The 16,239-nt window shown below is 37.8% G+C and overlaps 1 protein-coding gene across 5 annotated transcripts in view; it reads left to right on the top strand.

The window, feature by feature from the left end:
* Window positions 1-16,239, top strand: part of LRGUK (leucine rich repeats and guanylate kinase domain containing) — a 53,756-nt gene that overhangs the window by 14,773 nt on the left and 22,744 nt on the right. For all 5 annotated transcript variants that reach the window (XM_069801528.1, XM_069801533.1, XM_069801530.1 and 2 more), the window contains exons 9-13: window positions 832-918; window positions 2,983-3,089; window positions 7,325-7,444; window positions 10,225-10,321; window positions 11,906-12,019. In XM_069801528.1, the coding sequence (XP_069657629.1) occupies window positions 832-918; window positions 2,983-3,089; window positions 7,325-7,444; window positions 10,225-10,321; window positions 11,906-12,019 (525 nt within the window). The remainder of the gene's footprint in view (window positions 1-831; window positions 919-2,982; window positions 3,090-7,324; window positions 7,445-10,224; window positions 10,322-11,905; window positions 12,020-16,239) is intronic.

Raw genomic sequence — 16,239 nt, 5'->3', positions numbered from 1 at the left:
GTGTTTTCTAAATTCTGTATGAATTTTACAGTGATTTCCAATGTCAAAGAGAAGAAAAACGTTCAGGGTTTAACTTCTCCTTCCTGTAATTGCCAGTTTTGTATTGGCTTTTGTGAGAATGGTCCGTTGTGGCACACAATGAAATTAGTGTGGAAAGATACCCAAAATAGGCTGTCCACTGGTTCCCTGTAATCTGAAAGCCTTTTTCTGTTTAGATGTCCTTCCCCTAAGCAACGCCTGATACTATTCCTTTCAATTGCTGTTTTAATAACTTATACATGCAGCAATCATCTTAAGACAGCTCTCTGAATTTCAGTGGTTTTTAACAGGACCTTACTGGTTTTAGAACTAAGAAGCTTCATGAACTTGCAAGTGTCAACTTTTTAATTTGATTTTTAATTATTCTTTTTTATTGTCTCAGACTTAAAAGCATATATGATGGCAAATTTATAATGCAAATTATCTTTTGAAGTTCCTACAGTACTACAAAGGTTAGAAGTATTAACCATAGTTTATTACATAATCCCAGTATAGAAAATGCTTTTGGTTCTCCAGCAGCCTTTCTTTGTGTTCTAGTGGGTGTGGTGGTGATTTTTAAATTCCCATCCTGACCTTTTGAACAATGTATTGCAGACTTTTGAACAACTCTTAGCTTTTATTGCAGAAGCTAAGCTTATGGTGGGGGGTCAATTTGTACAGTGTATTGACATCCTTCAGAGTAAAAAGCTTTTTGTGTTGCGATGTATTAAGGCCAATTTAACTTCAACCAATTGAAGTTCAATATTAGATTGATGAAGTTAAGTATGTCAAAGTGGAAAATTTGTCCTTCAGGAACAAAGAGATTATTGGCTCTTGGTGATTTTCATGGTGCTCCAACTAACAGAACTGGACCTCAAGAAGATTTCAGTGGAAGAAAAGGTATGTAAACATCATATCATTCTGGAATTTTTCTAAATAAAGAAATAAAAAACTGCATGCAAATATAGCTTTGTAGTCATTTAGATGTGACAATCTTCCATGTTTCAGCCTCCAAGATAGGCTACAAATTCAGAGACTTCTGCTTTTAAATCCAGATATAATTCTACAGAATTTCTGGAGCAGTTGTGGTATGTAAAAACGCAAAGCTTAACTAAAAGCTTTGTTCAGTGAAGAAATTTACTTGGCAGCCATTGTTACTCAGCTAGTGAATCTAAACAGGCAACTACATTCATGAAATACTCTGAGGTGATAACCACTGTGCTACTTCTAAAATACCAGGGTTTTTTTTTTTGGGGGGGGGGGGGGGGGGGAGGTAGTGTCATGTACAGCAAACTGAACTCTGAAAGTTATAATGATTCTTGTTTCCCGTTCTACTCCACAGAGCTTTCACTGTAAAATCTTCTCCCCCAAAAAACCTGCTCAGACTGCTTACAGTAACTGTCTATTGTAACAGAAACCTTTCCCTCTTGTGCTGCTTTTACTGTAATTTGGTTGCTGCGTGTACTATTTGGGCCCAAGCCATGCTAGAACTGTTAGGATTAACAGCTGCCAATTGGGGTTGGATTTCAGGGAATTATCCTTTAAAAATGATCCTTACAGGAAATTCATCGCTCCTAACTTTAGCTGCATAAATATTAGGGTTCCTGTTTAATGCCAGGCTCACTCTATCATGAACACAGAGAAGGGATGATACCAGAGTGTAATTTACCCCACCTACCCGAGATGTTGACCTTACTCTTTGTTTTATGTGGCAATCTGTTTTCCTTCCAATAAAATTTTGAATATGTTAAAGAATTTTTTCTTTCTCTATGGACTATAAAAGTAAGCCTGGATGACTGGTTTAGACTAGCACTTAACTTTTGGATAATTAAAGTTATTTCAGAGAATTCTCTCCTCAGGTTATTTTAGGATGTCTACTCTAGCCTCATAAATTCCCTTGTCAAACTAAATTTGGAGGCACCGGCTCGTCTGTCTCACTAACACAAAATGGATATACAGAAATGTTGTAGTTTAGATCAGAAGTGTAGTTTTGAAGTGAAACTCCTAGTTGTCCAACCTGCCATGCTTTATTCTCATTGTGGAATAGTCTTGCAATATATGAACTAGACTTCTTTTGGATTAACCTTAACCAGATGATGTGCGCCAGGATGGGCCTAATGTGCTCCTAGCCACTAATTCAGACCAAAGGACCAAACCAGAGCTTGAGTAAAATGATCTTACTTCCCCCACTCCCCCCAAAATAGTGTGGACACTGGGTCCCAAGTACTGAGTGCTTTGCTTTGAAAATCCACTCCTATTGCACTATACTGCTTGCTAATATAGGCATGGCTGTCATCGGAGCTGCTTGCGGTTATTTTGCAGCAGTGTCGGCTAGTTGATATTTGATGGTTTACATGAAATGACTCAGTAGTTCTTAAGTTGTTTCTGAGTGGATAGCATTAATACTACCAAAAAATATACAAACCATTAGCAGTCAGTACCCTCAACAGAGCTTTCAAGAGAATGGATGGAGGGAATCCTTGGAGTTTGAGTGCTCCTCCTCCCAGGAAAGACAGAAATGCATTGTCAGGAGAAAACTGCAGTTTGCTTACTTTGTTATGCCCTTTCTGTTCCTGTTCTGACGAATAAATGAATGGCTTCAGTCCCTAAGGATTTTAGTTTGGCATCTTCCACCAGCATTGAGAACATGTAAATTAATGGATAATTAAAGGCAAAGAAAAATTACTTTGTATCTTATGTGGCATCCTGTTTTCTTTCCAGTAAAATGTTGAATATGTTAAAGATGGTAAGCTACATCTGGCTGCCTTCCATCCATCTATCAAATTGTGCTTAAATCTCCTGAAAAGATTTATGTAGCGGAGTGCTCACAGACAAGCCCAATACAAAGACTGACCCTCATAAATATGAAGCCATCATTATTCATAGCGATCTGCGAAGCATATTGCAGCTGGAAACAATTACATCACTGCTCTTCTTTATTTTGCCCCTAAACTGTGGAAACAGGTTGCTGCTGTGAATAAATATGATCCTCCTCCAGAAGTTGTTGCTGCTAGAGATCACATGACTCATGTTATGTATAGCATGCTGCAGCCCCAGAGAATCTTTGACAGGTAAGCTTACCTCCACTTCCCATCTGCTCCTGAGGGTGGCACTCAAGTAAAGCAGAATACGTTGTCATATTTAGAGGGACATTTTTCTGTCCCTCTCCCACCTATAAATTAATCTAGCGAAGAGGAGAAGTTCTATAGTATTCTGTTAGCAGTCTGGAAATTAGGCAAATCTTATTTGGTTGAAATTGATTATGAAATGAAGTTAGTCATTCACCTCTGAAGACTAAGACAGATTGTCCACAGCTCCATTTCTTTTAAACAATCTGTTGAAACAGATGGCCATTTGCACCATAAATGAAAGACACAAAATTTCTACCAATACCCAAAGGCAATTTAAAAATCTCTAGAGGGAGAAAAGAGCTGTAAAACCTATCTTCTTCCTATTCTGCTTACTCCTTCTCTTCAAACTGTTGGCATCCCATTGTGAGCAAAATGGCTTTATTTTGTGGCTTTAGGACACATTTTATATTCATAAGGTGAAATTTTCAAGTTTGTACTTAGGGAAGTCCAGCTACTTCTGCCTTTGGGAGGAGATGATGCTGACTGCCACGTAAAGCACAGAAGGGAGAGGCAAATAATGCTCTTTTTCCAGTGTTGCCATTGCTATGCCAGGTGACTTCTCTCAGTCTCATTTCTCATCTAGAAAATGGAAATAGCCATACTTTGCTGCTCTGCAGAGGTGTTATGATATTTGCTTGATGAATGCTTGGAAGATGCTTTGACATACTCTCATGGAAGATACTATGAAATATAGATGGTTTATTATTATATTTGCTACAGTGGGCACTGAGATCAACTTTTGTGCCCCACACCCTGTTTTAGCACCATTTTGGACATCTTAATTCATAATGAGTAATCTGATTTAAGATCCATGAATTAGTAACTCAGAAAATTATATTTTTAGAATAGCTTTATTGTGAGTCTTGTCTTTTCTGGAATTGTCAACGAAAGACAGGAACCAGCCCAGTGGTGATGATAGCTTTGAGAATTCTTAACGGCCTATGAAAAAAAACCCCGAAGATTTATTTACTGTTTTGCAGGGCTGGAGATGTCTTAAAAAAAAAAAAAAGCACAATAGTTTTACCTAAAGGCATGGATTTCTTCCAGTGCAGACACAGGCTCTATTTAAATACTTGTTTATTGGATTATGTATGTGTATTTTCATTGCTGGAAAGAAACAATTCTGTCTTCTGTCAGAGGTATTGTATACACAAACATATAAACATGCAGACCAGCATTTATGGTACTGACCAAAATTGTTAATGATGCTTTGAATGTTTGCCCATGCTCAGCTGGAAAGCACACAACGCAGTCATTAATGAAATCTTCCTAATGATGATGTGTTACAGTCTTCTACACTATAAAATGCTTATTGGAGCCAGATTGGTATAGTTCATTTGCTTCTATCTTTTTAGATGAGATTATAATTAATTCTGTTTTAGTAATATCTCTATTAAAAATAAAACCTGAAAACGAAGCAAGAAGTTACATCGTTGCGTACTCTGCAGTCAGAAAACATTAGCATTAAGTTTCTTATGCTGTTTCCTCTCTCTGTGTGCCTTGTGATTCTATCTTTAATTACATGGTAACACACCACTGAACAATATTATGTGTATTTTTCCCCCCTACTAAAAATGAATGTGACATTTTAAAAGGTAGCTTGATCATAGTTATAACTGCTACATGGGGAGCTCTTTAGTCTGTTGGGCTCTTCAGTCTATTGGGCAGGTACATGATGAGACTTGGTATCTGGCTATTGAGGATGAATTCATTCAGAGAAGAAATAGAGCATGATTATTTTTAACAATGAAAGTAATTAACCATTGGAACAATTTACCAAGAGAACCAAGAATTCTCCACAACTGGAACGTTTTTAATTAAAATATGCTCTAACGGAACCCCAGGTATCAGGCTTGAAACAACTAACTCGGGGAAATCCTGTAGCCAATGCAATGAGGGGAGTCTGAGCACAGTAGTCCCTTCTGGCCTTGAAATCTATTAATCTTGCACAGCAGTGTATTACTTTACTCGCCAAAGACAAAGCAAGTTGGAAGATGCACATTAAATGAGCCAAGAACTCTTTACGAGATACTGCTTACACGTTGTAGGAAAACCAAAACTTTTAGTTTATCTTTTGAGAACCAGTGAGTGGTGATGTAATGAAAGATAGTATTATGGAAATGTTCTCCATGTTCTTCTGGTGAAATAATAAATCCAAGGAATTTGAGGATGTGAGGAATCTGAGCAATGGAAATTTATTTAAGAGAATTTGAATTCCAAGTATAATCATGTCAAGTATCATTACTGGATATAACACGTCCTTGTAAAAGAAAAGATTACAGTGGAATTCTGCAATTTGCAAGCATATAACAAGTTCTGTGCATGGAGAAGGAATATATTAAAATTATGTTGAAGCTAAGGGTTCTGTCTTCACAGACCTGCCTTGACATCATTATTCACGAAGGGCATGGCCTTGAGCACGAATTATTATTCTTTCTGATATGTCTTGATAATTTTTGAATCTCTAGTCACTAAGCATGTTTCCTGGAATTCCCGGCTTTGAAATGGTTCATTTATAACAATGCACTTGTAGTATCCACAACTGTCACTAATACCTCCTGGGATCATGTTGTCTTAAACTGGTTTTTTCCTTACCACAAATGTCAGAAAAGGGAAGGACAGTCTGAACAGCTCAAATAATCAAGAGAGGAGGAAGATATTTCTTAAATTGAACAGAATGTCACAACCTAACAGATTCAGATAAGGATTTTTTAAATGTATTTTTACCTTCAGTATTTTTAATGTATTGTGCTACTAAGCTTATTGTGCTAATGTTGTCTAATGTTTTGTAAATGTCACCAAGCGGCACAGTAAGTAAAAAATCCTTAAATCTCCCAAGGGTTCTGCTACTCTCTTGCTTTAAAATAGTCTAGTGGATGGAACACTGAACCAGGATCTGGGTTCATTTCACCATTTAGTAGCAGCACATATGTACAGACTCAAGCCAGTCTCTTAATTTATTAGGTGTACCTGTTATTTCTTCTGTGAGGATAGTACTCCACAGGAGAATTAGGAGACTGAATTGCATTATTACCTTAGTGCTTCTGAAGCATCAAGTGCCATTATATACATATAGTCTGGTAGATAATAGAGCTGGTTTGGTGAACCTAAAATAGGAGTAAAGCCATTACTTTGAAATCTTTTTCCACCGTGCTTGTGTTGGATGGTTATCATTACTTTTTACAGAGTTAGTTACTTGTAAGAGAAAAGGTAAAAGAAGTATACTCTGTTTTCTGGTATTTGTTTTCACCTGTTTTCAATCACATTAAATGAAAGCTAAACACACATTGGTAGTTTTCTTCCACTTTAAAATTTAAATTTAGGTAAAGCTATTTATTAGTTAAAAGTAAGTGGGTTTGAAATCATTTCAACTATTTCTGACATATTATCAAGTGGCATGGTCTTAAGATCTAGCTGAGATTTAAAAATGAGAGTCCAAAGTTGCATTCCATTTTTAGCTGTCTAAATAACTTGCTGGACACTCAAAAGTGCAGAAATGCTATTCATTCTAGTATTTACCACAGGAAGTAGAAATTTGAGGATCTAACCATCTGCTCAGCATGGAGAAAATGGAGGGCTTTGCATTTTTGCAGCACTTTGGGTTCTTTTATTGTAGTGTTATTTGTGTTCAGTGGAGTTTAATGATCTTAGTGTTTTTCATTGTGTTGAATTGAAGAGTTCTTTACAAATTGCCACCTTTATCTGGCAAGGCCATGGAAGTCAGCAAGATTACATGCAGGAGTGCATAAAGGTTTGTAGGACTGAGTCCAGGTTCATGCTAGGCTTATTATCCTGACCATTAAAATATTACCATCTCTGCAATAGACTTGGAAAACTCTTAAACAAATCCCAGCAACACCGTAACTGCAGAGGGAGCTTTAGAAAAGGCTATAAATCAGAAAAGATTATAGTAGACATAACATTATTCCTTTTGCAAAAGAGACCCAGGGGTCTTTCTTTAATGCAGTATTTTGTGCTATTTTTATGTTTAGAGCATATCAAACTGAGCACATGCTTCTCCTGGTTTTTCTCTACACTGTGAACAATGCGACTAGTGTGATAGACAGATGAGATTAGTTGATATGATGATAAAGTCTCTGCAGAAGCTTTTTACAAAGTTGCTGAAGACTTCATTTGTAGGTAATGTAATGGCTCCTTGTTTTCCTTTCTTGTAGTACTTTACCTAGCCTTGATGCTCCCTACCCCATGCTGGTATTAGTTGGCCCCCTAGCCTGTGGTAAGAGAGAGCTTACTCATAAGATCTGCAGACAGTTCAACAATTTCTTCAGATACGGGTAAGTTTGCTCCATAAGTTTAAAAGAACTCCACGTGCTCAAGGCTAGAATTGCTGGTGGGTTTTTTTTGTTGTTGTTTTGGGTTTTTTTTCTAAAGAAGTTAAAAGTTAAAGAAAACCAATAAATGTTCATTGCTATGCATTTTATCTCTTCCCAGGGCTTGATTGCCTGAAGTCATCAAATACTTCCTTAAAAGAAAAGCTATTTAAATTACCATGTTCTTTTCAAAGGTGAACAGCAAACAAACAAACAAAAATGTGTCATTTAGTGCTCCTTTTATTGATCTGTTCTATCTATGCTCACTAATGCCCCTCAACCTAAGCATCTGTTTAGATATGTATGCATTTCTCTTAATTTTTGTAATGTACCTGCATATAAACACATTAGCATGCATGTGCAGACTGCATCCAGAAGCTAGGAAAGGAAGCAAGTGCAATTGCTGGACCAGTTTATTATCCTGTGAGTAGTGTTATCAAAGCAAATGGCACCTTTCAGACTTCACCACCTGCTGGGAGGACTAATTCTCCCTATCTGAAAGGCCTGAATTATGATCCTTACCGCCCTGGGCTCCCTGTGTATTTAGTGGAGAGAAACTATCTCTTTCCAAGGGAGACTGAGCCTTTGTGAATCACTTCACTGAGGTACCTACCTATTTTCAGTGCACAGTAGATAGGAAGTCTGGCTAAGTTAGATCACCACTATCTGTTGCCTAAAATTAGGTGGTTCAAGCTGTTCCTTTTGTCCACCCATTCCATTCTTTACATTACCTAATGTTCATAGGTCCTATAGCACACACTATTCAGCACTGGTCTGTATTCCTGTTATATTGTCTATCCTTTATTTTCTCAGATTTTTTATTACACGCATTTATCCATTCATTTTTAACCAGACTTTGGCCGTAGTTTCACGTATATAGCGTTTGCCACAATAGGACCTGGGTATATGTTTGTGCACTCTTAGGTACTCAAGTGGTGAGTTGCAAGAAAGGGACCATGGGCACATGCATATGTGAGAATCATTCCTCAGAGTTCTTAGCATCACAGGACCATGCTCTGCATGTCGATGTGATGTTTAGTAGTAGCATTCTTCTCTAGCATAATATACCATGGTGAAGGAGCTTATATGTATTTCTGTCTGCTCTGTACTCAGATTATAGCCACTTGCTGGATTAGATCATTAAACTGGCAAGTTGAGAGAGGACATTTTAAGAAAAGATCTGTGAAGGTTATGTGACTGGAAAAATGACTTTTTGCCTTTCTTTAAAGCAACTACTATGTTTTGAAAGACTAGATTGGAAATTACAAACTAATTGAATGCCAACTGAAATTTTCCAAGCACTATGTGGGTTTTTTTAAGAGCATTGTTCTTATACTGTGTATTTTATTTCCTAAAAGTTGTATGCATGAGGGGAAAGAAAAGGGAGAGAGACAGAATCTTAACAGAGCAGAAAATTGCAACCATAAAGCAAAGTTGTATTTTAATTATTCAGTGGAGATTTAAGCAATTTTATGGCTTACACTTTTAAATTTCAAACATTCCACTCATTAAAAATGTATTTCATGCAAGATACCCTGGCAGTTTGAATGTAAACATGGCCTTGCAATTAAAAAGGGTTGTAATGTTTAAAAGTGTTTCAAAAAATAAAGTGAAATTGGACCCTCAAACCATCTGGCTAGTGCTCAGGAATGACCTTTAAAGCTGGATGCGTTCATAATATCTTAAAAAAAATCAGGCCTTTGAAGTGAAATTTTACAGAGTCCATGTGTAGCACACTGTTCTCATTTGCCACAGCTTGCTGATAAAAAAAAAGTGACACCCTCTAATGCCGTGATAGTTAAGATCTGTCAAGGTCTGCATTATAGACTAAATTTCTTAATGGTTTATAACTCGGCTACCTTGAATAAATGAACAGAAATGGCCTGGTAGGTGGTATACTAGTAGGTGGTATATTTTTTGCCATGTTTTCCAGGACAATGCAGCAGAAGTCAAAGAGTTAAAATGTTGTCTGTGTGAATCAATGCCAAAGCTGCACATTACACTTTTGTTCCTGTTATCCTACAATGTGAAAACTAAAAACAAAACCAAAGCAGAAACAAGTAGCAAAATATAACTTCCTAAGATAGAACATGAGCCACTGCATGCTTTAGTCTAAAATTGCTATGTGCATTGACTTAGCTGGAGTTCTCTGGTTTTGTTTGTTTTTTGGTTTTTTTTTAGTGTTTTATCCTGGTAGTAAGCTCACGTATCTGAGGTTTATCCTATTGTCCTTATGTGGTGGCAGGCCATTACTTTTCCTGCCTTGTATCCCACTTATCTCCCTAGTTTCAGGATTGTTTCTCCCCTTTCTATTAGGGGTCTATTTAAAGATTGGTCTTTATATCTCTTTCTTAACCTCACAGTTCAGCCTAACTCCTAGTCTCCTTTTCCATATTTAGGATTCTACTTTATATCATCCACAAGCTGACATAACTGGAAAAAAAATGGTTTCATCATTTCTCTATTACAGGGTGCTGTGACAGCTTCAGTTCAGGCTATCCTGGGTTGGGGGGGATTTATAGCCAAAATGTAATGTTACATTTAAACTTTTTTTTGTATTTATGGGTTAATCTTTCAAATATGTGGCATTAGTGGTATGATTTGCACCTCTTTATATTTCTCATATTTCTTCTCTTCTTAAAAATAAAATGATTTGTAGTATTCTCCCTTTCCCCCCTCCTATTCCATAGCTGCTTCTATGATTGAAAACAGGTTATTTCTTTATTATACCATATATCTTCCAGTCCCTGTCACACTACCAGGGCAGCTTACTTTGGTGAAGAAAACAGACTTGATTACTATTTCGTTTCTCAAGAAGCATTTGACAAAATGGTCAACACAGTAAGTACCTGACTAGTATCCTAGTAGGCCTATTTCCTACACGCAGAGTGAACTCAAATTTTTGTCCAGGTCTGTTTTTTTTTTTTTTTTAATTAAGTTTGTGTCTGTGTGTGCATGCTTATTCACTCTACAGTTATGTGTCTTAAGTTCATAGAAACCACAAATTCATTGTATATTTATGCTATCTTCTGTATAAATGTATAGAAATTATTAAATGGGCGTAATGGTCAGTAGGAATCTTTAAACAGTAGTATAATGTAGAAATAAACTTATTTTCATATCACAGAATCATAGAACCACAGAGTGGTTTGGGTTGGAAGGGACCTTAAAGAACATCTAGTTCCAACCCCCTGCCATGGGCAGAGACACCTTCCACTAGACCAGGTTGCTCCAAGCCCCATCCAACCTGGCCTTGAACACTGCCAGGGTTGGAGCATCGACCACCTCTCTGGGCAACCTGGGCCAGTGTTTCACCACCCTCATCATAAAAAATGTCTTCCTTATATCTAGTCTGAATCTACCCTCTTTCAGTTTAAAGCTATTACCCCTTGTCCTATCACTACATGCCCTCATAAAAAGTCCCTCTCCAGCTTTCTTGTAGGGTCCCTTTAGGTACTGCTAGAAGGTCTCCCCGGAGCTTTCTCTTCTCCAGGCTGAACAACCCCACTCTCTCAGCCTGTCCTCATAGGAGAGGTGCTCCAGCCCTCTGATCATCATATGCAAATATCTGGGGTGTGTGCAGGAAAGGAAAACTCTTGAAATAGCTGCCGCCATCTTTTTTTTTTTTTTTTTCCCCCTTTTCTTTTTTCAGAATCTTCCAGCAACCTGCAGGGAATACGGTCTTTTAAAGTTTAGCAAATTCACCCTAAAGGCATTGTGTCTCTCTGAAGGCAGTGTGCCTCTAGCTACTGTTTCTGATGCCTTTTGCTGCCTGCAATAAAACTTTGGCTTGAAAAGCCAAAACAGAGCTCATTATTTGTACATATACAAATGGGGGTGCCAACACAGTCTTAAGCAACTGATCTAGTCCTTAATGATAACTCTCAGTAATCAAGTAGTTTAATTTTAAAAGAATATAATCTGCTTACATCTCTCTAGACATACTACTGGGAACCAAAGTTTCAGTTGTCAGGTTTTAACTTTGAAATTTCTTGGCCCATTATACATTCTCCTTGCAGATTTGTTTCTGTCTTCTCCTTTCTTTGGCATCTTCTATTTTATATGGCATGGCCATATGGTTTGATGTAATGTCAAAAGAAGGATGCCCCTTGCTTTAGATCTTGCTGTCTTTACAGTGTGAATGAATAACCAATAAAAGCTGTAACCTGTCAGCAGCTTGTTTTCAAGACATTGGTGTTTTATTATCCATGAACAATGTACAAGTCTGTACCCTGCAGGACTGGCTGTGTGCTCTTTGCTGCAAATTTTGTGCTCCCATTGGCTTCATTATGAGTGATGATTTAGGCAGGGAGAAACTTTGTAAGGAGAGAAAGCAAGGAAGTCCAGAGTGATTATGCTCCTTTAGGGAAGTTGTCTCCCTTAAAATATTTCCTTTGTCATTATACTTGCTGTTTTGAATTTCAGGGCAAGTTTATAGCAACCTATAAATACAGTGGCTATTACTACGGACTTGGAAGAGACACTGTAGAATCAATTGCCAGAGAGGGTCTTGCAACCTGTGTTCACTTAGAAATAGAGGTAAGGATTACTTATTGCCTAACCAGTTTTGAATGAGTCATTCTGTGAGAACTGTCCTGGGGAGGAATGCATGCAGTTTGACTAAGGTTTGTTTCAGCTGCCTAGACAGAGCCACTTAGTGATACAAAAGACACCCTATGGTCTTCGGCCCAGCCTACAGCTGCTGGTGATACATTTGAACTAGTTGTGTGGGCTGCACTACAATCACTGGAGAGACAGTTGTTTGGTCAGATGAATGGCATTTTTAACTCCACTGCCTGTATCAAGTAGCTCTCCATTGTCTATCTGTTAACCACACCACTCCCTTTATAGACGCCCACATTTAGTCAGATAGATCCTTCTACTGGCTTCTTAATATTTCCTGGCCTATTTTTTCAGTCTTCAGCAGCCTCATCTCCCTACCACATCACCAGTACTTTCCATTACAGTGTCTTCAGCTTTTCAGCCATGTGCTTTCCACTGATCTGCAGCTTATATGCGACGAGTCTAGAGCTGAACACCAACTGATTACCCCTAAAAGAATGCCATGTTTCTCCTTTGCTGATGAAGCAATGGAGGATGCATGCAGGCCTGAGGCAATATTTTGGGCAGAACTATTAAAAGATGCAATCTCTGTGAGGGATTACTTTACCCTCTCTGAGGTTTGTCAGGTGCACATGCACAGATGGCAGAATCTCAGAAGTCATGCTGCGTTAGGAAACTAGGTCACAAACAAAGTGTCAAAACCTGTCTATTGGAATCCCAAAAGAATAACCTTTTAGATAATTTTCTAATTATGTACTTCTCATTATTTTAGATCAATATTTACTAGCTAGGGGTTGGAGTGACAAAAAAGCAAAGGCATGCTACACTTCCTTCCAAATTCTTTCTATAAAATAAGCTCCACCTATATGAGCTTCCAAAATGAGACACTCCGCAGAGTGCCCTGAATGTGATACTGAGTGTTGCTGGGTTTCACTGTGTTTGTAGGGCTCAGCTGTACCTCTGGGGGATTACTACAAGTTGATAGACACTACTACACTCCATGATGGATAAGGAAAAAAAATAATAGAAATAAAAAAGAAATGTAGGAGACTGCAGTGCTAACATAGGATCCTAAGTTGTGCATCCAGAGTTAGGGGAGTGACTAGGGAGACCTGAGCAAAAACTGATACTAAATTTAATTAATTTTAGAATGATTATTTTGTCTGTGAAACTGGTGATCAAAACCCTAGTTTTCAGTTAGGAACCTTAGTGTTCAGCAGGAGTTTTAGTCCCCTTTGGCCCATGTATACATTTACTGGCTTGCCTATAAATGTACAAATAACAGAATAGCAGCATGTCAGCACTAAAAAATAAGTAGCTCCTTCCTCAAATGGTCAGCAATGTAATGCTGCAGTCCTGCTCTTACGCGCCTGCTACTTGACTGATATTAAACAGCAAATTAATAACTTAATCTCTGTGTAGTTCCATTTCCTCTTTTTCCTCAGCCTTGTCAGAACTGTGAATCACCCTCAGTCTCCACTGGTTGTGATAGGCATTGAGTGTGTTTGTTGTCTTGCCAGACAGACACTAAATTTACAGAGGAAGAAAAATAGGAGAAGATTAAATATGATGGAATGCGGTGCCTTTTAAAGCTGTCAATTCTTCACAAAGTAGATGTGTTATCAAATAATTTAGGAGAAAAAACTTCATGCAATGTCATGTATATTCATAAGGAGGTTAAGCGAGCGACATAGGCAGTGACCATAACTTTTACTGGGTATTACTGAAGCTACTGTCATAGACAGACAGCTAAGAAACAGCTTTGTCACTGAAGTTTCAAGATCACGTAGTAATTATGCATAGTCTTGTATCACTATGGACTCTGCTAGCAGATGAGAAACAATAATGGTGAGTTATGTATCTGAATAGAAGTTATCGAAGTCCATTATCTTCTGCGAGGCTCATAACAAAAGTGATTTAGAACTATTAAAAGAAATTTTAATTATGGTCTGTGGGCTGAAACTAAAAATTTAGAGCTGTTCATTCCCTTTAATCTAGAGTGTATCTTTCACTGATAAAGGAGACTCACACAAATTTTAAAAGTTAAATCTTGCTGAGTCTACACTTCCAGTTAGTAAAGCTATTGCAATTCTGACACACAGTTATGTGTTGGAGTAAGAGCGTTTGCAGTGCTTTCCCTTTGCTTGTGTAGCCACCAAGGAGCTGCACGTTCCAACCAAAGATGTAGTGGTGGAGTGGCTTATGTGTCTCATTATGCTTCCAGAAATATAAGTACACCTTGTCTCCTACCAAAGACTACTCTCTATTGCACTTGTTGCTGGTTATCCAGTCATTCAGGCTGGGGAGTCAAAGGAAGCAGGCTATACTACTAGTCACGCCTTTTCTATAACCCCATGCTGTTAACTGAAAACATTGAGGTGCTTTAGCTATATTAAATGAATGGACATCTTCAACTCAGGTAGTCTTTTGATCTTTCTTGACCTCATATGCAAATTCAGGAAACCGAAATTTTAGTCCTTTTTTTAATTTTCCAAATATCTCTCTGATTTCAAACTGTCATCTCCTGTATTCTCCCATTCTTTATTTTAAGGTCACTTCCTTATATGCTGTTTATTTCATATTAGACAGTTACTCATCCTGTTGTCTCTGTATGACAAATTTATTGGGTATAACAGAAGCTTTCTGTATCTCTTCCTTTCTTCTCCTCCCCGCTCATCCCAGACTATTGATGGGCTGCCTTCCTATTCCTACACAGTTCTGGGACATACGAATCATTTGTTACATTATTTCTTGATCAGAATAGAACTCATTCATGGTGCAACTTCAAATGAAGAAGGTGTTACTAGGCTGGAATGTGGGTCTGCTTTCTGCTGGTTTTCCAGTCTCTGAATAATTACAGGCCTAGCTGAAAATAGGTGGTCACATAGCTGGATACAAAAATTTCTATGCCCTAAATTCTCCCCTTTAATTTTCACAAAAATGTATAGGATTTTCCCCAAAATCACTCCCTGAAATTTTTAGAATGGATCAAAGTACTGTTCCATACTTAGAATGCTGCAATCAGGAAAAAAAATAATCTAGTAAGTGTTCAGCCTATTACTGGGTTTTGCATGATTTTGCTTGTATTTGTCTATATTTTAGAATTATTCTGAGAACCCCAGCTTTAAGGATGTTATGGTCAGTTCTGATGAAGTAATGAGCAGTGCTCAGATTTGACATATTAGTCTCTCTCTGTTACTACCCACTTTAGTGAAGAAGGTGTATCATGCCTCAATGAAAATGAAGTGAGCTTCCCTATGTTTAGTACAGTGCAATAATGTGCATGGTCTCACTTAACTTTGGATAATTTGTTCATCACCACACACTACAATGGTTGTTGGCCTGTTTTTTGTGGGGGTTTTTTTTCACAATGATCATTCAACACCCAAATTTATCATTTTATATATAAAGTAAAGCCAAGAATTTATTGTTAGTATGATGGAAATTTTAACTAATTAAAGAATCATCATTAGTCTAGGTCTAAATATTACAGAAAAAGGAAGAAGAATAATGCATTAAGAGTACTTATATACTGAAAACTTCCTAATAATAATAACAATAATAATAATAATGCAATTAAAACACGCTGCTTGGTTTCTATCTGATTTGCTGGTGTTATGCTCACCCTTTCAGTGCTCCTTTGGGTTCTAAGTTCAGTGGTTTCCCTCCGGTGTTGTCATTAGGGAGGGACGTTGCAGCAAGTTGTCAACATCTGAGCCCTTTGCTGGGAGGATATTCATGTTGATAGTTTCTTCTTTCTCCTCCCAGGATCCTCTTGGGGTCATTTGTATATGTTTGCTAACACATGTTTACACCTTTCTCTTTCTTCATTGGTCTGCAGCTCCAGGTTACATATGAATTCATAGAATCATAGAATCATTTAGGTTGGAAAAGACCTTTAAGATCATCGAGTCCAACTGTTAAGCTAACACTGCCAAGTCCACCACTAAACCATGTCCCTGAGCACCACATCTACTCGTCTTTTAAATACCTCCAGGGACGGTGACTCCACCACTTCCCTGGGCAGCCTGTTCCAATGCTTGACAACCCTTTCAGTGAAGAAATTTTTCCTAATATCCAATCTAAACCTCCCCTGGTGCAACTTGAGGCCGTTTCCTCTCATCTTAGCACTTGTTACTTGGGAGAAGAGACCGACCCCCACCTGGCCACAACCTCCTTTCAGGTAGTTGCAGAGA

This window comes from Haliaeetus albicilla, chromosome 14, assembly GCF_947461875.1.
Source record: "Haliaeetus albicilla chromosome 14, bHalAlb1.1, whole genome shotgun sequence".
Lineage (NCBI taxonomy): Eukaryota > Metazoa > Chordata > Aves > Accipitriformes > Accipitridae > Haliaeetus > Haliaeetus albicilla.
The sequence above is the reverse complement of the archived record's forward strand: the minus strand, read 5'-3'. Positions and strand labels throughout refer to the sequence as shown.